Consider the following 24065-nt stretch of genomic DNA (forward strand, 5'->3'; position numbering starts at 1 on the left):
TCCTCCTCCTCCTCCTCTTCTTCTTCTTCTTCCTCCTCCTCCTCCTTCTCCTCCTCCTCCTCAGAGTCTCACTCTGTAGCCCAGGCTGGAGTGCAGTGGCATGATCTCAGATCATTGCAACCTCTGACTCCCGGGTCCCGGTTCAAGCAATTTTCCTGCCTCAGCTTTCCAAGTAGCTGGGATTACAAGCATGCACCACCATACCCAGCTAATTTCTGTATTGTTAGTAGAGATGGGGTTTCACTGTATTAGCCAGGATGGTCTCGATCTCCTAACCTTGTGATCTGCCCACCTCAGCCTCCCAGAGTGCCGGGATTACAGGCAAGAACCACCACACCCAGCCCTTACTTCTATAACATCAAGAACAGTGCTCCCCATAGGCACCTCACAAATGTTTAGTGCTTGTGGCTCTGGTTCCCCTCAGGAGTAGTTACATTAAAAGACAGAAGATGTGGTATTTGAGGGTAGAAGACCTGGATTCAAATCCTATTCTGCTACTCACTAGCTGTGTGACCTAGGGCAAGTTCACTCACACCTCTGACCTCAGTTTCCTCACCTGTAAAATGGGGATACTAGCAGGGTTATAGGAAAACTAAGGGAGAGGACATGCTTGGAAATTCTCATGAGGACAGAAAGCAGCATGATGCATGGCTGACCACCAGTGCCATCATCGACCTAGGCTTATTTGTGCTTCAAGAACCTACCATTGCTGTATGCATTGTTTTATTTGAGAGCAAACAGTTTTTATGGCAGTGGACATTCATAAAAGTGTGCAGATCATAATTTTACAGTTTGATGAGTTTTTACGGCTTGAAAGTATCTGATGATTACCATCCAGATCAAGCTAAAGAACATTACCGGTTCCCCTGAAGCCCCCGTCATGATACCCACCCACCCCCAGTCATTACCCACCATCCATCACTGTGGATTCCACTTGTCTGTTTTTGAATTCAGTGGAATTGAGCTTTTTCTCTAAATTCCTAGGTTAGATTCTTCAACATGGTTCTATGAACCAGTCCTTTATTCTTGTTGCTCTCGAGTATTCTATTGTATAAACACACCACAGTTTTCCTGTTGATGGACATTTGGGTTGTTTCCAGTTTGGACTCCTAGGTAAAAGTGAAATTTCGGGGTCATGAGACAGGCTTATGTTTCCCTTCAGGAGCTGCTGCCACGTTTTCCAAAGTGGTTGTACCAATCAAAATTTACGTCGGCAGGCGTGTGTGATGTCCAGATCTTCCCTGACACCTGGCATGGTCAGGTTTTGGTTTGGGGTCTGGTTTTGTTTTACGATAACCCATTCTGGGGTGTGTGTTGTGGTAACTCATTGTGGTTTTACATTGTGTCTTTTTGGGGGCTAATGCTGGTGGTCACCATATCATATGTATATGGGTCAGCTGAAGAGCCTCTTTTGAGGAAGAGCTCATAGGAGAATTTTTAAAATTGGGTTGTCTTTTGCTTTCTAAGAGTGGCTTGCATATCTTGGAGACAAGTTCTTTGAGATTTGTATGAATTTCAAATATCCTCTCCCACTTTATGACTTACCTTTTCACTTACTTAATGTTGTCTTTTGATCAACAGAAGTTTCTAATTTTATTGAAGATTTATCAATCTTTTCCTTTGTGGTTACTGATTTCTGTGTTCTGTTTAAGAGATGTTTGTGCATCCTAAGGTCATGAAGGTAGTCTCCTGTGGTATCTTCTAGAAGCTTTATGGTTAGCCTTTTTGCATCCGGAATTGGCTTTGTGTATGACATGAGGTAGGTGGTCAAGGTCCAGCTTCCCCGCTGTGACTCTCCACGCCGTTTATTGATTACACACCACTTATTGATTACACACTATTTATTAAAAACACAGTCCTTTCCACCACTGAACTACAGCGGCACCTTTGTAGTAAATCCAATTGCGGAATATATGCAGGTCAGTTTCTAGAATCTCTGCTTTGATCCATTTGTCCTTGCACTAATACTACACTGTTATAACTACTGCTGGTCGATATGAATATCACATAGCATACATCCTCTCACTTTTCCCTTGAGGGTGTCCTGACTCTTACTGGCCTTTTGCATTTCTGTATAATTTTCAGGATTAGCTTGTCAGTCTCTTTCACACACACACACATGCACATACACACATGCTTTCTGGCATTTTGATTGTGATCACATTGAATCTATAGGTCAAGATCAAATTTGGGGAGAATTGATGGTTATACCATATTGAGTCTTCCAATCCATGAACATAGACTGTCCTGCCATTCATTCTGGTTTTCTTTCATCTCTCTTTGTAATATGTGGTGATTCTTCTTTACTGAGGTCATGCATCTTTTTTGTTTGTTCTTATGCATCTAATTTTTTAAATGTTGTTTAAAAAAGCATGAGTTCTTAGGAGTTTATTTCTGGTATACAGAAGAACAATTGACTTTTGAATGTTAACCTTCTATTTAGTGGCTTTGCCAAATTTACTTTTTAATTCCAATAGTTCATCTGGATTTTCTCCTTTTGAAATCAGTCTTTTTTGGGATAATGACAGTTTTATTTTTTTCCTTTCTATCCATAACTTTCTATTTCTTTTTCTTGCCTTACTACATTCCTAGAATATCCCCTACAATATTGAATAGGAGTGGAGATGGCGTCTGTGTTTCAGTTGCAGCATTAGAGTATAGCTTTCAATAGCTTACTGTTTAACATGGTATTTATTATAGGTGTAGTCATTTCTCTTTAATTTGCTAAGAGTTCTTATCATAAACAGGTGTTATATTTTACCAAATGCTTTTGGTAGCACCTATCGAGATGATCATTTTTCTTCATTTTGTTAATTTTTGAGTATTAAACCAACCTTATATCCCTGAAATAAGTTCAGTTTGGTCATAATATTTTAACCTTGTTAATGGAATTGGTTTGGGTATTTTTGTTTAGGATTTTTAAGAGATATTGTCTCATCTTGTAACATCCTTTTCAGGTTCAAATTCGTTAGGAAATGGTCTCTATTTATTCTTGGAAGGGTTTGTGGAAGATTGTGTTATTTCTTCCTGAAATGTTTAGAAAATTTTACCAGTGGAGCAATATGTACCTAGAGTTCTCTCTGTGAAAAGAATTTTAATTAGAATCAAATTTCTTTTTAGATATAGGACATGGTGATTGTTTACCTCTTCTTATACAAGTGTTGGGAAATGATGCTTTTCTGGAAAATGGTCCATTACATCTGGATTTTCCAATGTATTTGAATAGCTATTAATAATGTACTCACATTATCTTCTTCCTGTCTGTAGAAACTGTTGTAATATCTGCTTTCTCGTTCTTGGTATCCATCATTTGTGTCTGTCTTCTCTATTTTGTACCCTGTCTCCTGTATGGCCCTCAAGCCCAGGTAACAGGATCCCCTACTCAGGACCCTGAGCTGCAGAAGCCCCGCTCTGAATCTCCCCCTCCTCACCCCTCGCCACAGGTGTCAAGTCCACGGGGCTCAGGAAACTGCACATCCAGGGCCCACACACCCCTTCCAAGACCATGCTTAGATATTCAGAACCCAAATGTCCCTAACTAATGGCCCCCAGCCTGCTCCCAGAGCCTGCAAGTCCTCCCCACTGGGTTTGTCCTTTCAAAGGCAAGCCATGGGAACATAGTGTAGGTATGGGGTAGGTACCAAGCAGGTAGCTAAGGGGCAAATGTTGTGGGGCTGTGGTCAGATCTTGGAGGTACAGGCTCCTCACAGGGCAGGATTGTGCCAGGGTGGTGAAAGTGGGTGGCAGGTACCATCTTCCCACCACCTCACCTGATGGCACACATCTCCAAGGAGGCTGAGACTCCTAAATTTGAGCCTAGCCTATCCTTCTCTGTTGTAGGAAGGTATATTCATCCTAGTAGAAAGAGAACATAGTTCATTCAATAGTTTGCTAGCTTGATTTATAACTTAACTATTTAGACATGGGGCATGTGGTCTCCACTCTTGTGAGGGGCAGGCCTGAGTCTTGATTGAGTTTTATCAATTTTATTCGTCTTTTAAATAAGCAACTTTTAGTTTTGTTAATTTCTCCATTATAAATTTGATTTCTAAATTGTTGTTTTCTGTTCTTTATAAGTTGCATCCTTCTACTTTGGGTTTAATATACTGCTCTTTTCCAGCTTCCTGAGTCATAAATTTAGATCATTAATTTTCAGCCTTCTTTCTGGGCTCAAATGCATTTAGGGCTGTACAATCATTTTCAAACACAGATTAGCTACATATGATGATACTGTAATATGATATGGAAGATCATATTTTCATGCTATCCAGTTCAAACTGTTCCTAAAATTTCACTGATATTTGATCTTTGTGCTATAGGTAATTTAGAAGAGTATCACTTAACCTCCAAACTTTGAGTTGTTTTACAGCTGCCCTTTTATTATCGGTCTTTGCTTGTTTCTGTTGTAATCAGAGGACAAGATTTCAGTCCTTCGAACTGTGTCGATGCTGGCTCATGGCTGAACATGAGCTATTGTGGTAAATGATTTTTTGTACACTTAAAAAACATGTATATTTAGTAATTTTTGTTGATTTTGTGTGTGTGTGTGTGAAATTCTACCAGCTCCTCAAAGAGTTGTATTACATTTTAAGTTAAAATATGCAATTACAATTAATGGTTTATTCCTTATTTTAGTTCTGTCGGCCTTTTGGTTTATGTATTTTGACTTATACATAATTTAAAATTGTTAGATCTTTCTGTTTAATGGATGTACCATTATAAGGCATCTCTTTTTATCTCTAGTAAAACTACTTATTTGGAAATATATTTATTTGATATTTCTATACCTGCATCAAGTTTCTTTCAAGTGTTTGCATGGCATAGTAATATCTTTTCCATCCTTTGACTTTTAATCATTCTGGTTCTTTATATTAAAGTGTGTCTTCTATAAATAGCATATAGTTGAAGTTTCAAAACATCCAGTCTGATGACTGTCATTTAATTGGAATATTTAGGCCATTTATATTTATTATAATTACTGATACATGTCTGGGATTATATCCACTATATTACTATAAGTTTTATAGCTGTCCTTGTTTTTTGGACATTTTTACCTCCTACTTTTTGATTAATCAATTCTTTTTTAAATTGCCATTTCTCTTCTATTATTTCATTAGTTATACATTTCTTTATTATTTTTCTAGTGGTAGCATTAGAAATTACCACATGCATCCCTGGCTTTTTAGAGTCTTTTTTAAAACAATATTCATATCACCTTTGCACAACGTGAAAACCTTAAGGTTTTAAAAATGCTTTTAACTCCATTTCGCTTCCCCCCACCCCACCTTTTGTGTTGTTTTTGTCATGTATTAATGCTAGTTATATTTAATCCCCACAAGACATTGTTGTTGCTATTTTAAACAATCAACATTCATTTAGGTTTACTCAGATATATTTTTCTTTCCAAAGTTCTTTATTATTTCATTTTTATCTTTGAAAGATATTTTTTCTGGATATAGAACCCTATTTTGGCAGTAAGTTTCATTCAGCAATTTCAGTGTCACTCTATTGTCTTTGGTTTCTGTTGCTTCTGTTGAACAGTCAGCCATTCACCTTACTAGTAATCTTTTGAAAGTAGGTGTCTTTTTTCTCTGGCTGTTTTGCCATTTTTTCCTTTTTTTTTTTGTTTTCACCAATTTTGCTATGATGAGCTTGGATTATTCTGATAGGGTCTGGGCCATACTTTTCCACACTGTGCTGGATGTCCTAGGAAAAAAATAAGGCAAGAAAAATAAATTAAAAGCTATGCGTTGAAAAGGAAAAAAATAAAACTGACATTATACCCTGCTTGAGGTTCATAGAGCTTCTCATATTCTTAACTAAACATGGCCTGATGTCTTTCATCAGTTTTGGAAAATTCTTGGTCAGACAGTTCAAATATTGCTCCTGCCCCATTCTCTCCCTTCTGGTTTTTCAGAGTTCCAACTGCACATATGTTCACCCAGACTTATATGTCTCTCATGGTTTTTTCTGTGTTTTATGTCTTTTTTTTTTCCCTCCTGTGCTTCAATTTTAATGCTTTCTGTTAACCCATCTTTCAGTTTATCTGATTTCTTCCATTCTGTCTAATCTGTGGTTGTGCCTATGTTTTGAATTCTCACTTTTGGCTTTAGAATTCCCATTGGATTCTATCTGCACATTCTCATTCTCCACTGAAATTCTTCATCTTTGCATTTACTGTATTCATCCTATGAATGGATGTGTCTAATGACCCCAATATCTGGATCTGCTGTTGGTCTGTTTCTATTGTGCTTGAGTTTTTGTTTGCTTGTTTTACTTTGTTTTGTTTCTGTGGTTCTTAATTATTTAGCTCTGCTTCCTGGTCTGTGTGGTGATTTTTAATTGAATCTTGGATATCACATGTGGAAAATGTGGAGACGCCAGACGATGTTCTCTTTTTCCGAGAGGATTCTTGTCTTTTCGGCAGACAGAATGTGAAAAGGCCGGCTGGTTTCTATCAGGATTGAAGATGAGTTGAGATTAGTCTTAAGGATTTATAGAAGGCAGGTCTTCTGGGTTCTTAATTGAAAGCCTGGAGAGTTCACTAAGACTCTACCTCTTTAGAGAACCCTGAACTCCAGTCATCCCTTCTCTCTCTCTCTCTCTCTCTCTCTTTCTCTCTCTCTCCCCTCCCCCCACCCCACCCCCACTGAGAGTGTTGAGCTTATTTCTCTGCAGCTCTCTTCCCTTAGCCCTCAAGTTCCATCTGTCTCAGTGTCTTCCAATCCCTTCTAGCAGCTGAGTTCCTCTGTTTGTTTTTTAATCCAACCTTTATAGATGCTCTTGACACAGCAGCTCCTCTTCTGTGGCCAGAAGCAGAGCTCTCCATGAGACTTCTTAACAGTTGCCTACTTGAACACCTTATGCCTTAGATGGTTGTACACACAGAGGAGTGTTTGTGGCAGCTAGAGCTTCAGAGTAACGACAGAGGAAAAGTCTGCTCTTAGGGTCAGGCAATTAGGGGAGGGTTCTCTACCTCTGTTGCTTCCAACTGCAAGATCTTGAGTAAACCACAAGAATTGTCAGGGCCTCAGTTTCCTCATCTGCAAAATGGGTCCAATAATACAAAGGCCATGTATTTCATATACTTTGTATGAGGGTGAGCAATACAGTATGCAACCAATGATACTTTAGAAATAGAGAAGTAATTTTTTTTCTTTTTCTTGTCTTTTTTTTTTTTTTTTTTAGACGGAATTTCACTCTTTTTGCCCAGGCTAGAGTACAGTGGTGTGATCTTGGCTCACTGCAACCTCTGCCTCCCAGGTTCAAGTGATTCTCCTGTCTCAGCCTCCCAAGTAGCTGGGATTACAGATGCACGTCACCACACCCGGCTAATTTTGTATTTGTAGTAGAGACGGGGTTTCACCATGTTAACCAGACTGGTTTCAAACTCCTGACCTCAGGTGATCCGCCCACCTCAGCCTCCCAAAGTGCTGGGATTACAGGCTTTAGCCACCGCGCCCCGCCTGGAGGTAAAAAAGGTACAGAGTGCTCATCTAGATAGTCACTGCTTCACTGATTTTTTTAAATGATAAAAATGCAATGGACTGCAAATATAGGGGTACATTTAGGACAAGAACCATTTGCTGTGGGCGGGTCCCCCAGTAGACACAGACGAAGCAGAAGGACTGAGAACCCCTGTGCTCGGGGGCTGAGTGTTCTGAACGGAACATGCTGGGGTGAGCTGGGGAGGGCTTGGGAGCTGCTTTCCCTCTGGAACTCGGCCCAGGGTCCCCTGCCCTGGATTTCCACGCCTGTCTCAGAAAGGGGCTTCTGGCATCGCGGTCACCTGCATGCATGTCTGTCCTCCATGAGGCTGGCTGGGTTCCCAAACCTACCTGTCCTCTGAGCCCATGAGGGACTGTTGAATGTCTCTGGGTGTGAAGTCCTAGAATCTGGATATTTGAAAGCTCCGTGGGTGACGCAGCGACTACCTAGACCAGCACCCTGTAACAACTGGACTTCCTGGGGCAGGAAAACGCCACCGACCAGAATGTGTCTATTATGTTTGCCGAATGAAGGCAGGGAGGGGAGGAGAGAATGGGATAGCGACAGAGAGGGGCAAGATCAGGAAGAATTCCAGCTCCTTGGGCCCAGACCTGTCATCTTATCAGAAAGATCCCAATCCCCTCACAGTGGGGTGGAACCAGTGACCTCGCAGCAGGAGCATGCATGTTAGCTGAGCAACTTTTGCTTTTCTTAAAGATGAGGTTAAATTAATGTGAATGCACGTCTTACCACATTGCCCTTTGCCAGGAAGCCCAGCGGTCCCCAAGTACCTCACCCATGATTTTCTTGGTGCCTCATTACACGTGTTAGCAAAAATGCCAAGCTCCTAAGAGGACCCCTGCAATCCTCTGAAGATGGGGACTCCAAATCCCACGAACCCAGCTCTTCAGAACCCTGTTTGCTCTGGAGAAATAAGACCTGATCCTATCCAGCCTTTGTTTCCCTCTTTCGATCATTTTTTTGGATGAGTCAAAATCGGGTCACCACCAGCACCAACATGTGACATGAAGGAACGTGCCCCAGACCCACAGAGCACGTGCCCCAGACCCACAGAGCACGTGCCCGCCCCCGCCTCAGACTTGGGTCTTCCCTACCTCGGAATCTTGCTCTCTCTTTCCCTCGTTCTCACTTTTCTTTTTTTTTTTTTCTGCCCTTCCCTTCTTTTCTTTGGTTCCTCTTTCTTCTTTACCTGGAGAAAAATGTCTTCAGGCTTGTGGAGTAGATTCATGAGTGTGAATGAGGTACAACCCGCCAACATCATTTTTTCCCAAGGCACGGAGCTGTTTCTGTGGCGGGGTACCGCCGAGAAGACCCTCTCTCTGCCCTGGGGGATTGGTGGCTGAGGGAGGGAAGAAAGCCCATGGAACATCAGGCGGAGCTCACCCTGCACCCCTCAGCTCCCTGTATCATGCTCATCGGTTGCAGCCCTGGCCTGCAGAGGCAGGCCCTGCCTGACGGAGGCTGGGCCATCTGGAAGCCACTGGCCTCTCCGCCAGCCCCTGGCCCTCGCGCACATTCTCCAGGAACAGTCCCAGGTCTCTCCTTCACTCCCTCTCACCCTCCCGGCGGGGGTTCTAGGACCCCAGCCACACAGACAGGCAGGGAGGAGTCTCCAAAAGGGCAGACGTGCAGCTGAGAAATCAGGTCTCAGTCCCTGTGTGCCTCCGTGTCTTCACCTGGTTCTCTCTGTTCTCAGTTCTGTTTTTGCCCCGATGCTTCAGATGGACGCCCTGGACTGAGGGAAACTTTAATATTGCCGCTGGGATCGGACACATGCTGGCCCCCTCCCTAGCGTGCTGGCCTCCCTGTCTGGGGCAGTGGGTAGGGAGGAGCTGGCTCAGTCCGGGCCAGATGAGCAGGAAATAAAGGTTTTCCTTGTCCCCCTCCCCCCACGCCTCTTCCCTCTTCCCTTTCCCCTTGCCATGGAGGTTCTCCTCTTCGTCCACTCCTTCCCTCCCTCGCTGCCTGTGGGCCTGATGCTGATTGTCCTGTTCACTATCAAAGTTATCTGGGAGAATAAAGTCATTTACACTTTCTTATGAATTTGATCCATAGTTTGTCTCTTCTTGGGCTATTTGCTCTCTGAGTCTCACTGGCAGATTAAAAGCTTAGGGCTGCGTTGCAGACATTTGGGGCCATTACGGGAAAATGGGGGTGGCGGTGGGGAGCTGACCTTAGAGGGACCCTCCAGAGCCCAAGCAGTCACACACACAAGCTGCCACCCCCAGTCCTCGATCAGTTTGCCTGTCATTCATAGACTGGGACAAAGGACTTTAAAAATATGTGGCTGAGAGTGACTTGGAGCCCAGCCAGGTGCAGGGATTGGGGAAACTGAGGCTGCTTGGCTGGGCAAGGCGAGAACACAGGGAGCTTTCTAAGACAGCTGACTCTGTAGCTCTGATTTTTTTTTTTTCTTGTGAAAAGGAGCAATCCTGTGTGGCTCCAAGCCTGGGGCTGGGGCTGGCTCTGTGAAGCACATTACCTTTGAGCGGGGTGGGGCTGCCCCAGGAGTCATCTGCTGCCTCCAGAGGTGGTGAGGTTTCCATCCTAGGAGTTGGGGTCTCCTGTATTCAGCCTTCATTAGAGGAGGCTTTGCATATTGTCAGGGCTGTGCCAGACCAGATACCTGGGGGCCCTGGCTAAAATGTGGTTCCTGGGCCCAACCCCCAGCTTGCTGAACGCAGGAGCAGCCTGGGGACCATCGTGACCTCACAGCTCAGACGGCATCGGTCCCCTGTGGGGGCTGCCTTTCCAGCCCCTCTGCCCAGCAGAAGATCCCAGTTCCGTCCTGACCTGAAAGCCCTGCAGGCCTGACCCTCCCCACTTCCTCTCTGCCCTTGTGCCCTACCATCACCCCCTGGGGGAGGGTGCCCCAGCCTGGCTGACCTCAGCGCTTGTCCCCAGAACACACAACCCTTCCCAGCCTCACAGCCTTCACCTGGCTCTACCACCACCTGTCATGTTCCACCCCAGATCTTCTCAGGGCTGGCTCCTGGGACGAAGACATCTGCTCAGACGTCTCTTCCCCAGAAGGGCCTTCCATGGCCACCCACATCCTGTCCCCCGACGCCTGCCCGCACATTCACTAGCCCACCATCCCCCTTCCTCTTCCAACCTCCGCAGCGGTCACCACCATCCATATTCCCATGTGTGCATCTGTTTGCCTTTCCGGTTTCCGGTTTGGGTGCTCCCCGCTGGAAGGCAAGCTCCGTGGGAGTAGAACAGGGACTTGTTTGCACCGTTTCTTCCATGACCAGCCCCAGCTCTGTGTCTGGCACATAGAAGAGTTTGCTGAACAAATGAGTGAATGAATGAATGAATGAATGCCCGTTGTGTAAATGAATGAGTGACAGGTTCGGAGGTCACTGGGGCAGATGGCTGAATCTGTGACAGCTGTGATAATAAAGAATGGTTTGAGCAGAGGGCCAGATGCCAAGCTGCCCTCGTGGGCACCGAAGTCCCTGGCCCTGAGCTTGCATCCCCAAGGGACCCCATGCTGGGTGTTTTGGACCTACTCTCAGCATCCCGACAGCCTGTCTTCTTATTGGGACTGAGTTGGAAACGGGGACCCCGGAGCCCACGGACTTGTCCAAAGATACCCTGCAGGGCTGCAGGGACAGGGAGGGAACAGGCCTGTGCCTGGCACCCCTCATCATTGTCTGGAAAGTTCCATTCTGATGGATGAATCAGCCATGCCCAACAGTCTCCTGGGACAATTCCCCCCACAGACATTTGCCGAGCCCTCGCTATGTGTCGAGCGTCCGTGGGGTCCTCCTCTCCTTGGTGACTTGGTTGGGGGTGGGTGGCAGCCCTGACTTTGGCCTTCCTGAATGACTGCACAGGAGAGACGCCTGGTCTCCAGTGGAGATTAGATCTCCTTCAGCGACAGGGATGCAGCTACCCCATCACTGCAACTCCACGGTGGAGCAAAGCACCCCGGAGTCAGCCCTGGCACAACCTGACTGCAGTCATAGACCGGTGGGCCCCAGGAAGGACACTCTGCCCCGGCCCAGATGCTGCTGGCCGGACCCACGATGCTGTGAGTCCAGCTGAGGCAGTGCCTATGACCACTCCCAAGCCCGTGCAAAGCGGCCCAAAACAAACTTGAAAAGGCAACCCCCCAATGGGGAGGCACTTTGTCCGGGGTGTCCAGGGGTCATGATGGGCACTGCTGTTTTCCTAACTCATGTGACCAAAAATCCTTTTATTTGCATAAAAATGGAGGCTGGTTGTCTGAGTCTTCCCAAAGTTTCCTTACACCGAGCAGTCGCATACAGCAGAGCGGTCGCATACAGCAGAGCGGTCGCATACAGCAGAGCGGTCGCACACAGCCGGGCGGTCGCACACAGCCGGGCAGTTGTATGTAGCCGAGCAGTCATATGTAGCTGAGCAGTCATATAGAGCCGAGCAGTGAAGGGCCCCTCACAGAGCAAGCTCTGTACCGGCCACCATGACAAACTGCCGTCCCCACCTTCCAGCCGCGTCAAACCCCTCTGCCCTGCAGGGCTTACCCACCTCCCAGCACCCAGGTGCCATGTCACTTGCTTGTTTTGCCGATGGTCGGCCTGCCCCTTGCTGGACGGCAGCTCCAAGACGACAAGGAGTCATGCGTGTTTTGCTGGCTGCTTCTTGCCCAGTGCCTGGCACCCTGGAGAAGGTGCTCACAGGCACCCGGTGGAGGCACGGGCAGCCTGGAGGCCCTTCCCAGCCTTCCCCTCCCTTGACGTCCCCACCCCCAACCCTGGTGTGGGGCGCTCGACCCCTCCTCTTCATCTTCCTAGTTCCCAGTGACCTTTTTGGGTTCAGCTGAGAAGCCACTCCCTCTGCAAAGCCTTCTGGCACTGGTTGTGACATTTCCTTCCCTGGTCCTTCTGCACTTTTCTGTGGCTATCATTTTTCTGCTTCCTGGACGACTGTCAGCCCCACACCTGTGGGTCTGTGCCCTGGGCTCACAGCTCAACACATAGTAGGACCTTCATAAGTATACTGATTGCCCCTGTGGAGGGGGCATGCTCCTGCCAGGAAGGCCCAGCCCACCTCCTCTCCGGACAGAACACTCGTGTTGGAGAAGGCCCAGCTCTCAGTGGGACTTTTGTGATGGGTGGCAGTGGCCTCAGCAGCTTTCCCTGGCAGCCCCGCCAACTGGAAAATGTTAAGACAGCAACTCCATCCTTGCCCCTGGGGAGAGCCTGTTTGTGAAGATTCCACAGCCTCCTGTTAAGAAGCGAGTGTCCGTGCAGGGGCTGTTTGAGTGGGGAGATATTGACCCATGGATAAATGCTGTCGTGCTCTGCTGGGCGGGCGCTAGACCCCGTGGACACGGACACAGGACATGGTGTCCACTCACTCAGGGGTTAATCCTTCCAAAAGGTATTCTGCATGCCTACTGTGTGCCGGGCTTGCTAGGTCCTGAGAATACAGAGAGCAGAAGACAAAGGTCCCTGCTTTCCTGATGCAGGGAGAATATGCTGTCAGATAACAGATGGGGGAATCAGAGGAAGGGGCTGGGAGCAGGGCCAGGGAAGACCCTGGAGAGGTGGTTTCTTAGCAGAAGCCTCGGAGACGTGAGAGAGCAGGAGGGAGGGTCACAGCACCCAGGGAACTGAAGTCCAGCCAAAGATAATACAGTGAACTCCCAGGAGGAGGAGGCGTTGGCCTCTGTCTGCTCCCTGGTGAGGGGCTCTCTCCCTGGCACAACCCCCACTCTTTCCCCAGCCCACTCCTCCAAATGTTCTGAAGTGGAAAGCGGGTAAGGGGTGTCCCCGTGGTCATTTAAGGAAAAACAGTCCCTCTCTGTTTGGTCCCCAAGGTAAACAAGGCCGTGACAGGCAGCAGTAGGGAAGGAAGGGTGTCACCATGTTCTCTGCAAGCTGGCCCCCAATGTCACCGGCTGCTGCAGACTCATCCAGCTCCGAAGGCCTGGGGGTGGGGGCCGGGCCCATGTCTTTTCTTAGGTGCATCTACGAAGGCTGTGCTTCCTGCCTCAGAACCCCCTAGACGGCAGAATGTTCCCCTTCACAGGGCCCCCCTGCTGTATGGAGCAGGCCATTGAATCCACTCACAGAGGAGCGTGAGCTGGGAGTTCTTTTCTTTTACCCTGTTTTCCTTTTGGAAAGAATTGGGAGCGCCGGCGTCCTCCCTAACCAAGGAGAGGGTCGGCTTTCTCTTCTGAAATGTGGCTTGAAGGAACTGGGGAGTGCATTTTGCAGAGAGATCCCGAAGGAACCTGTGGCTTTGAAAGCGTCCCTCTAAGCGTGGAGGAGAGGCTTCTCCATCAAACCAGAAGGAAACAGGAATGGAGGAACGGATGGCCAAGAACATCTTGAGGCGCTTAAGCTGAGCATAAAAAAGTGGAGCGAAAATCAATGAATAAACTCCCTCCGAGGGGGTTAAGGGAAACAGATTTGAGATCATTTAACCTGGAGGATCTGGGCTGTGATGAGCTTAAAGGGGTACGGGGGCACTTGATTTTTCCAGAAAGCCTGATTCCAGACGTAATTGTTCATGTTTAAGAGGCAGGGATGCTGAGTCTCAGGAATAGCTTTTGGAAAATGACGGTCTGTGTGAGGCAGGGCAGGCAGCCGTGGGGCCCCTGGGCTCTACATAACCACGTGTCTTGGAGGATGTGGGCTGTGATGAGCTTACAGATCTTAAATGTCTGTATTCAGGAAGGGCGTCTAGATGGACACGGGAACCACTGATTTGTGTGCCTTTGGGGAGGAGGTCCCCGTCGGGTCCATTTTTAAACCTTTGGGATGAGTTGGCATTGTGTATGCGTGCAAGTGCATGTGCACACGTGCACGTGTGTGTATGCATGTACTTGCTAGCTCTGTAGGACACGGACCTTTGGGTTTTGTCTACACAAGCAAAGGGATTGAAATGACTGAGTTAATTCGCTGTTGGCCATTAAACCATTCTGCAAAGACAGGCGGCGGCTGTCTGTCTCACGCTCTCTCCTCCTCCCCTCCTTACGTCTTTTTTGTTTGTTTGTTTTTGTTTTGTTTTTGGTTTTGCCAGATCTTAAAGGAGACCCTTCTTATGTTTTAAGAGTCAGCGCACCTTGGGGCCCGACTCTGTTGAATGACTGGCTCAATTCTGTGCATTTTTCTAGGTCCCTGTGGCTCACGTCATTTTCAGGCATGAAAATGAGCCACCAAATCATGACAAAATCGCCTGGAGCTGCCATTCTAGCCAAGGAGGGTGAGGGGAGGCGAACAGGAAAACAAGATGATGAAGCAACCTCCTCCAAAGGCAGGGATTGGCAGATTCCATGGAGAAATACAAAGTCAGGAAGGGGTTAGAGGAGGTAGGGATAGAAAAGAATGAGTGAATGAGGCCAGGCAAGGTAGCTCACACCTGTCATCCCAGCACTTTGGGAGGCCAAGGTGAGTGGATCATCTGAGGTCAGGAGTTCAAGACCTGCCTGACCAACGTGGGGAAACCCTGTCTCTACTAATAATACAAAAATTCGCCTTGGTGGGTGCCTGTAATCCCAGCTACTTGGGAGGCTGAGGCAGGAGAATCGCTTGAACCCTGGAGGCGGAGGTTGCAGTGAGCCGAGATTGTGCCAATGCGCTCCAGCCTGGGCAACAAGAGCAAGCCTCCATCTCAAGAAAATAATTTTTTTAAAAAAAAGTATAAAAGGCCGTTTTTAGCTGGTGGGACAAGTGAGATCAGGAGCTGTGGCTTCCTTGGCTTTGGGGAAGGGAGGGTCTGATGAGGACCCAGATTCGCTCCAGAGTGAGACGCTTGCTGCTGCCAGTGACTGTAGCGTTACGCTCCATCTCAGGCCTTAGAGACGGGTCTTTACAGAAATTGGCAGCATGGGCGGGTCACTGACACCGAGGGAATGATGCAGGTTTGGTGTGTTCACACCCAGCACATACCCTGTGGAAGGTGCAGGGATAAGTCTGTTGCGGAGAGCAGCTCTCGTGAGGTTCATGCCCTCAACAGTGCAGGGGTGCCAACTTGAGTCCCAGCTCCTCCGCCTTGGGGCCTTAAGTCACCTTCAGTGCCTCGGACCAGAGGCCAGGAGGACCAGGACCTGTCCTTCACTATCAGAAGCTGCGTCGTGTCTGGGGAGAAAATACAGTCCGGGACGGGGGCTCAGAGGAAGCCGCAAAGGTCAGCCTCGTCCCTCTGGAGTGGCACAAGCTCAGACTGAAGCCAGCACTTCTGTGAGGTGGGAGTTCCTTATTCTCGGGAAGTAAGCTGGTGAAAGGAAACGGACAGCAATCTGGAGCTTTTATTCTTTCAAACCCCAGGAAGAAGAACTGAAGCAGTGGTGGGCAGCTAGAGGCTCTGTTTGTCCTAGTGGGCAGGTGCTGTCCCCACCGGCAGGGTGTCTGATGCCAATGCACCCATCATCCTGGGGAGGAAGGCTGTGCCTCCTGCAGAGCCACCAGGGAGGAGGCAGCTGTTTAAGATTTCGTCTACACTACTCCCCACACCTCCCAGTGAAGGATCCAGGAGTGCATGCCTGTGTGAACGCACTTACAGATGGCTATAATCACCCTAACACTGCGACTGAACACTTGGGAAGAGCTTAGCACAGTGCTGGCTCATAGTGAGCACTGCACGGCTGCTTGTTAAATAAACATAAATGGGGAAAATCTACAGTGTGCCCAGGATGGGAAGGAGAGTAAACAGTGCAGAAATGAAGCCCGAAAAACTGAAGATGGTGGGCAGAAGGGACCCTGAATGGCTGAAGCCACAGGTGGGAGGAGCAGAGGGGAGCAATGCCATCTGAGCTGAACCAGAAAGGCTTCCAGGAGGAGATGGCCTGGCCAGGGTCTCAGCTGCCCGGGTGTGCTTTAAAGCTCTTGGGATTCTCAGAAAGCAGGCCCTGGGTTCACAAAACACATTAAGAATCCGAAAACCCTCCTATGGAAACGGGATGCCCGTGGATTCTGTTGGAGGGGAAAAAAATCCCCCCCCAACAGACCTTCATGCTTTGGCCGAGTGTCAGAGCTTTGGCTGCCACTTTCGGAGCCCAGCTGCGGTTGGCCGGCCTCTGCTCCGGCGCTGACATCATGCGAGGGAAGGAAAAGACAGTGGCCTGTCTCCCGCCCGCCCGCTGTATCTCGGCTGTAAATTCCCCAGGCACATCTTCCCCGGGGGTAATTACAGCCCAAGCTGCTTTTGGGAGGTGACATCATTTACCTGTTTGGCCTCTGTTTCTGCCCTACTCGGGTTGCCCGGCAGCGTGGGGCTGGTGTGGGATCGGGATGGGTGGCCGCTGGCGCTCACAATGGCCCTGAGTCATGACTGCTCACTGCTTCCATGCTGCTTTCCCTCCCCTGGGCTATTCATGAGTCAACAGCACTTATTAGAACCCTCTGAATGCAGAGATTTGTACTGGGCCAACCGAGGGGCAAGGCAGGCTCAATGCACCCAGGCTTTGAGGGTACCAGCACCTCCACCAACGGAGGCAACCTGGGCACCCGGCTGTTTCTATTTTGTAAAAAGAAACCGAGTCCCCTTTGTGCTACCTCCCTAATTCTGGATGCGTATTGAATTCACGGAGCGAGCTCTGGTTTGGCGGGTGGGGGTCAGGAGACTAGAATGAAAGCCAAGTATGTCACCTCTCCGGGTGTCTTCCCTGACCTTTAGCCAAATATGTCAACTGTCCGGGTGTGCGCACCTGTGAAACGGGGGCTCATGAAGCTGGCCCCCAGGTCCAGGTGAGAGGGCAGGTGAGGGCCGCGGACAAGCTTGAGAGCAGTGGTGTTCAGCTGGGGCTGGCTTTGTCCCCAGAGGACATTTGACAACATCAAGAAACATTTTTGGTTGTCACACTGGGGTTAGAGGCAGAAGGTGCTGCTGGGGTCTCATGGGTGGGTAGAGGTCACTAGGGTGGCTGCAAAATGTCCTACATCGCACAGACAGCCCCCGCCACAGAGAAGGATCCAGCTCTGCACACCCACGGTCCCAATACCTCCACTGTAGAGCCCCCGTATTAGAAGAGGCTGTAGTCCCAGCTACTTGGGAGGCTGAGGCAGGAGAATCGCTTGAACTTGGAAGGTGGAGGTTGCAGTGAGCCGAGATTGCACCACTGCACTCCAGCCTGGCGACAGAGTGAGACTCCATCTCAAAAAAAAAAAAAAGAAGAAGAAGAGGAAGAGGTCTTTGCCTCCCTGGCCTGGACTCACCATGGCCAGGCGCTGGGCCTCTTGGCCCTCACCCACCACCCAAAAGGAGAAACGTCATGCCTCACTTTACAAAAAAGGAAATCGAGGCATGCCAAGGCTGTGCAGTGGCTAACGGGTTTCTGGTCTGTGGTTTTGGTAACCAGCCCCTGCATCTCCATGATTTGGGGCACCTCGTTCTGCTCCCTTTGTAAAGTTTGGTTTGTCCAACCTCCCACTGAGTTGCCGGCAGCTCAGCCAGTGCCCAGAGATGTTCTTCCCTGTGGGCGATGCCAATGGGATGGAAATAAAATCAAGTTGGAAAGGGCTCCCCTGTGCAGCCTCTTACCGGGAGGCCACCCTCCTGACAGCTTGTTGGCCTCCACTCCTTGCCACTTGACATTTACATCCCCGGTGACTATTAAAATGTCAGCAAAGACACCTGTATCAGTTGGCGCATGCCATCACATGACACTGAAGGGCCACACAGGCCAGCTGGGAAGCCCGGAGCTCCCCATCACAAAATGTACCATCTGGACGAGTTAGACCAGGTTTTTACTAATTCATGAGCGGGGAATTAGTCCTGCCCGCAAAATCTGTCCCCGTGGGTTTTTAGTGATGAAAATCATTGAGACAAAAAGAAAAAGAAAAATGAATGTGAGCGTTTATGGAGTGGCCCCACGTGTGAGCAATCAGTGACTAGAGGGGAGAGAGATTCCCAACAAAGTGACCCAGGGGACACAGGCGGGGGCAGGGAACTAGAGAAGTGGACCACCTATGGAACAAAAGGCACCCTGTAAACTCGTCCTGACTTGGGAGATACCACCTCTCACAGGAATTCTCTTTTCTCGTTCCAATTTTAGGGACGATTGCTTTTACTTTGTGTCAGTCCCTGAAATCCCTAGACCCATGAACCCCCGGCAGAGGCCAGGAGAGGCCTGGGGGCAGAGCTGATCTTCTCTGGCCCTTGCTATGCAGAGGCCACGCTGCATTTCCTCTGCCCTTGCTGTGCGTGTCTACACCATCCACCTCAGAAGACTTGGGAAAGGGGCGAGAGGAATTAAAATGCAGCGATACTGGAGATAAAAAAAAGGAAACATACTGGAAATAGCAAAGGAGGTGGTGTCTTACAGGCAAGCAGATGCCTCGAGCCTGGCTACAGCATAAATCACAGAAACCAGAGGTTCAATACTGTTTCTTGGGTAAAGCCACAAGGGGTGCTGTCTGGGGAGAAGGTGTGGCCATCCTGCCTAGGAGATGGCCCTCCACCCGGCAGCCCCCAAAGCCCAGAGCCCTCTCAAGCCAGAAGTGTCACTTCCTAAACCTTTGGGAACACCAGTGTATCAGATTTGGTCAAGTAGATTTTTACTCTTTTTGTTTTTCTGCAAACTGCACCTCGTGGAGCTCCGGAAGGTCCTTTGCCACTCGAACGTAAATTTGGAAAGACAGTACATTACTGTTATGCAATGCTGGTTGTTTACCAACAAGGATTAGCAGATGGAGTTACATAATCCTCTGTATGTTTTGTGGAATTCTTCCCAGCGCTGGACACTTGAACTCTTAGGGGCAGAGGCCATGGAGCACTGTTTCTGGTGTGGATCTGGCCAGCCTGGGGCCCTCCTCCAAACCCTCTCTCACTGTCCAAGGTGCAGACGAAGAGTCCTTTAGGACCACTCCGCACCCGTTGGCACCACCAGCCTGAGAACCAAATAGCCTTCCTGCACCACCCCAAGTTCAAGGAAGTCACAGACTTGTGCCTAAATGGGGGGGGGGGTCTCACTGAGGCACCAGGAAAGGGAAGATATGACAAGATGACAGTAGCAGTGACAGCAGTGACCGCTGCATGCCTGGCAGCTTCAGGCACGCTCAAGACTCCCATGAGAAGGGGGAGGCTCTGAGGCCCAGGAGGAGGCTGGCACAAGGTCACAGTGCTGGAAGGTGCCAGAGCTGGAGTGAGCCCCCACCCCCTCTCCCCAACCCCATCCTAGCTGACTCCAGGTTCCACACTTGGAGCCATGGCATGCTGATGACCTCGTGACCTTGAAAGACAACTTCCTAATCACTTCTGTAGACCTTGAATGTTCCCAAATGGCCATTTAATAAGCAATTATTGAGCATCAGTTGTATGAACCTGGTAGACAACCCACTGTAAAATGAGGGGGAATAATGAAGTGCTAGTTGAGGTTCAGGCAGGTTCTTTGGGTAGAAAGGAAGGTCCATGTATTTGAGTGGGAAGAGGCAGTGGGTGAGAATCCAGGAGGACTTCCTGCTAGAGGTGCTATCTGATGCACACCATGAAGAACTCACAGGATTGTGAGAGGTAGAGGGAGACTTTATTTCCAGTGGATGTGGTTGCCAGCATGGCCCCTGGGGCTTAACCAGAGTGTGGCTGTCCCCTGGGGACCTGCCTTACTCTCCTTAGGGGAAGAAGACTTGAAGATCTGCTGTGTGCCAGACCCCTGCTGGGGCCGGGGGTGAGCGATCAAAGCCACCATCCTCCCTCCCGAAAGCAGGACAGCCTCGCCCTGCAGTGGGGACAGCTCTCTGCAGGAGCACCACCCTGCCTCAGAGGATGGGGACCGTTCCTTGGCATTCCTAAGCCTGGGTGTCCTCTGCAAAATGAGGACCCGCATTCCAACCTTGCAGGTGCAGGGTTAAATGAGATGGTACACACGCATGCCCTGCATCAGGGTGGCTGCACGCACCTGGGCAGAACACTAAGGGCTCCTTAATGGGGTGGGGAGAGGCACGGGTAACATCGGTGGGCTCCAGAGATGACAGCCCCAGAAAAGCCTACCCCAGGAGCACGGGCAGCGGGTGGGGGGCGGGTCGGCAGGAACCAGGCGAGTTCCCTGGAGGTGGTGAGCCGTGAGAGACAGCAGGAGTTTGCCAGGGTGGAGGGGAGGGAAAGGGGCAGGGAGAACATTCCAGACTCCAATCTCAGAAGCTTCACTCCCCCGGAGGCGGAGGTGACCCGCCACAGAAGCGCCTGCCACTCGGGGACTTTATTTAAAGTCCCCCCTTTTCATACCTGGTAAGCAAACCCTCAAAAAAAAAAAAAAAAAAAAAAAAAAAAAAAAAAAAAAAAAAAAAAAAAAAAATCCAAAGGGGCACTTTCTCCGGATAAAAATAAAACTCGGAGGGGCCCGCAGGAATGGAATCCTTTTTCTTCCTGTGTTTAAATTTCTACGGAAAATCTGACCCGCGCGGCCGCCGCCCCTGCCATAGGCGGGCGGAGAGCGCTTATATCTTGAAGGCAAAGGCCGGCGGCGGGAGTGCAAGTTCCTGAGCAGGCGCGGGACCCGCAGCCGGGCGGCAGCGCGATCGGCCCCGAGGCTCAGGCGCACCCCGCACGGAGCGCGCGGGCCGGGCGGGCGGGCGAGGGCGGCGGGCGGAGCGGGAGGCGGCCGGCCACGTCCCCGGCGGGCCTGGGCGCGGGGAGGCCCGGCCCCCTGCGAGCGCGCCGCGAACGCTGCCGTCTCCGCCCGCAGAGGCCGCCGGGGCCGTGGATGGGGAGGGCGCGCCGCCCGGCGGTCCCCGAGCACAGGCGGCCACGATGAGGGTCAACGAGAAGTACTCGACGCTCCCGGCCGAGGACCGCAGCGTCCACATCATCAACATCTGCGCCATCGAGGACATCGGCTACCTGCCGTCCGAGGGCACGGTGAGTGCGGGCGGCCGCGACCGGGGCTGGAGGGCCGCGCACCTGCGCCGCGGCGAGGGCGGGAAGCGGGCGGCGGCGACGGGGCCTCCTGGGACCCCGGGGCGCGGGCCGCACCCTCTGCGCCGGGTTCGCGGCGCCCACCCGCGCACGTGCGTCCCGGGAAGGGAGCGCCGGCCCCGGTCAAGTGCGTGCGCCCAGCCTGCGCTCTGCGCGTTTGGAGCGAGGCAGCCCCTCGGCCCAACGCAGCGCCGAGCCCCCAGGCATGGCCTGGCTCCGGAGCTCTGAGTCCCCAAAGACGTCTCGTCCGGGGCTGGAGCTCACAGCCCAACCAAGAGCTCACGGCTGGAGCCCTGGATGGGACCTTCCCTTCCTGGCTGTCTGCCAGGGGTGCCCGTTGGGGCAGTGATGGTGGTGGGGGTCTTGGGTGAAGGCCAAGTTGGTCTCCACTCCAGGATGATGGTAGCTGCCAGGCCTCACTGCTTCACCACCTTGCCAGAAACGCACATTGTGCCCAGGGCGCTGGGTCTGGTACCCTGGCACTGGAATGCCAATCATTGGAGATTGCTTTCTACCCTCTTCCCTGTCTCCCCTTGGCGCCCAGGCCTGGTTCAGGTGGGGGCACTGGTAGGAAGCCAGTCATGTAAGTTGGGGACCCCATGCTGAGGTCCCCAGTATCCCCACCACCCTCCCTAGGGCCAGACCCAGAAGTCTAGGGATCCCTACATTTTAGGGAGGGGGGCAGAATTCTCCCAGGAATGGTTTGGCTTGAAGGACAAAGTTTTCCAGAAGAGGATAGGACAGGGCTGGGACTGGCTTGCTCCTCTTGGGGTAAGGGGAGCTCTCAACAGCGCTTTGTGGGACTTAAGGACAGAATCTCCTTCCTCCTTCCTTCCCCTGCAGCCCCATCAAGGCCCCTCCCCGGGTGTCCGGCCCAGCACCGCAGCTCCCATCAGGATGGGGACGGCCCTGGTCTGTCCCCCTAGTCCCTGGGGCACACAGAGAGGCCAGGGATGAAGCAGGGACAAAGCTCTGGCTTTGGGTCTCTGTTCCAGTGACAGCAGGCACTCTGGCCTTGGTCAGTCAGGCCTTGCACCCCTCGGGTCATAGTGGAGGGGGATAGCATTGGGGGGGGCTTTTCAGGAATCGAGATTGCACAGAGCTGCCAGGAGCACTGGGCAGAGGTGTCTCTGGAGAGGGGTCTACCTATGACTCATGACTGGCCATAAGAGTTCAGGGATTGCCATTTGATCAAAGCCACATGCCAGGCTATGCTGGCCCCTGGGTACCCTCAGAGAATGCCACAGGGAAGGCTCCACCCATCTGGAGCTTACTTAACAAATGGTGATGGAACGTTACCCGTTATCCACGTGAACGTTACTCGTTACCAAGGGCAGTGACAGGGACAACGCCATAGCACTGGGTCCCTGCTGTGTCTTAGCTCATTCAATTCTCACAACATATGAGGTAGGTGCTATTATTACCGGTAAGGAAACTGAAGCCCAGAAAGGCAGGTGACCAGCTCCAAGTCACCCACCAGCTGGGAGGACAGTTAGGAGGGGCCCAGGACACAGACCAGGGAGCTGCAGAAAGCCTGCCTGAAGAATAATATTCTGTAGAAGGCGCTAATTCTACACCTGATGGGTGGGGACTGAGTCTTTCAAAGACATTGCATATGCAAAGATGCAAAAGCGGGACAATTGGGATACCAGCCAGGAGCTGGGGGAAGGTAGTGTGGCCAGGGTGGTGGAGAAATGGATGCTCTGGGGGCGACCTGGACGGGACTTGCTGGCGAATTGAATGCTCGATAAGAAATGGAGCCTTAAATGAAAAGCCCCTGGTTTCTGGAGCTTTTGTTCCAGGACCTGTGGCTCATCCAGGCCCAGAAACTATCTGCCTCCTGCAGACCCAGGTGAAGGACACAAAGTCTGTAAAGAGGCCGCTGGGCCCAGATAAGACCATCAACTCTTAGGCTGCACACAGCACTTCCATGGCCCATACTTTGTTTTGTGAACTTGGAAGGCTGAATCAGAGGCGCGCGCTGCAGGGGGCAGAGCCTGGGAGCAGCATCTGCCAGCGGATGGCCAGACAGGCTGGAGGCTGCAGCCTTGGAGCTGAGGCCTGATGATGCAGGGCAGGCAGCATGGCAGGGAGAGCCTCCCAGGGCATCCCCGGCACAACAAGCCCACAGCAGTTGATCAGTCATTACCCTGAGTCACTCAGCGAAGGCGGCTCTGTACACACGAGGGCCAGAGGGCATGGGCCGCATTTCAAAAGTCCCTACCCCGTTCTCAGGCGTGCAACTCATGCATGCATAAATCAACCACAGAATAAGTTCATCCAATTCAGGCTGGGGTTCCCAGCCTGTGGCTTTTGCCTCTCCTCATTCCCAGGTTCCAGGGTAGAAATCACTTCATTGTTTCTGTGCAGTGAGATATAAGAAGAAATGACTTGAAATCCAGAGGCCAGGTTGGATGCAATTTGTTTCTGCTTCTTTGTGTTGATATTTGAGTGCTTCTACTTTCTTCCTTGAACCTGGTGGTTGTCAGTGGCCTGGGATCTGTGTGCCCCAAACAAGCCCAGACACTCCTGAGGTTCCTGATTTGCCAGTGTCTGCCCAGTATTTCCTGGATTATCTGCTGTTGGAGATGATCTGCTTCTAGATTACGCAGCACGCCCCATAGTCACACACTGATACGTAGTGATCCCATTTTAAAAATGTTTTAGACAGCAAGTGAAGTTTAAAACTGATGTTCCCTTCTTAACTG

The 24065-nt window shown here is 50.4% G+C and overlaps 1 protein-coding gene across 1 annotated transcript in view; it reads left to right on the forward strand.

Moving 5' to 3' along the window:
• ANO1 (anoctamin 1) overlaps window positions 1-24065 on the forward strand; it is a 194185-nt gene that overhangs the window by 61304 nt on the left and 108816 nt on the right. The window contains exon 2 of the mRNA XM_037734002.1: window positions 21128-21300. Coding sequence (XP_037589930.1) covers window positions 21128-21300 — 173 coding nt within the window. The remainder of the gene's footprint in view (window positions 1-21127; window positions 21301-24065) is intronic.

Source organism: Cebus imitator, unplaced genomic scaffold (assembly GCF_001604975.1).
Source record: "Cebus imitator isolate Cc_AM_T3 unplaced genomic scaffold, Cebus_imitator-1.0 Scaffold563, whole genome shotgun sequence".
NCBI classification, from domain to species: Eukaryota; Metazoa; Chordata; class Mammalia; order Primates; family Cebidae; genus Cebus; species Cebus imitator.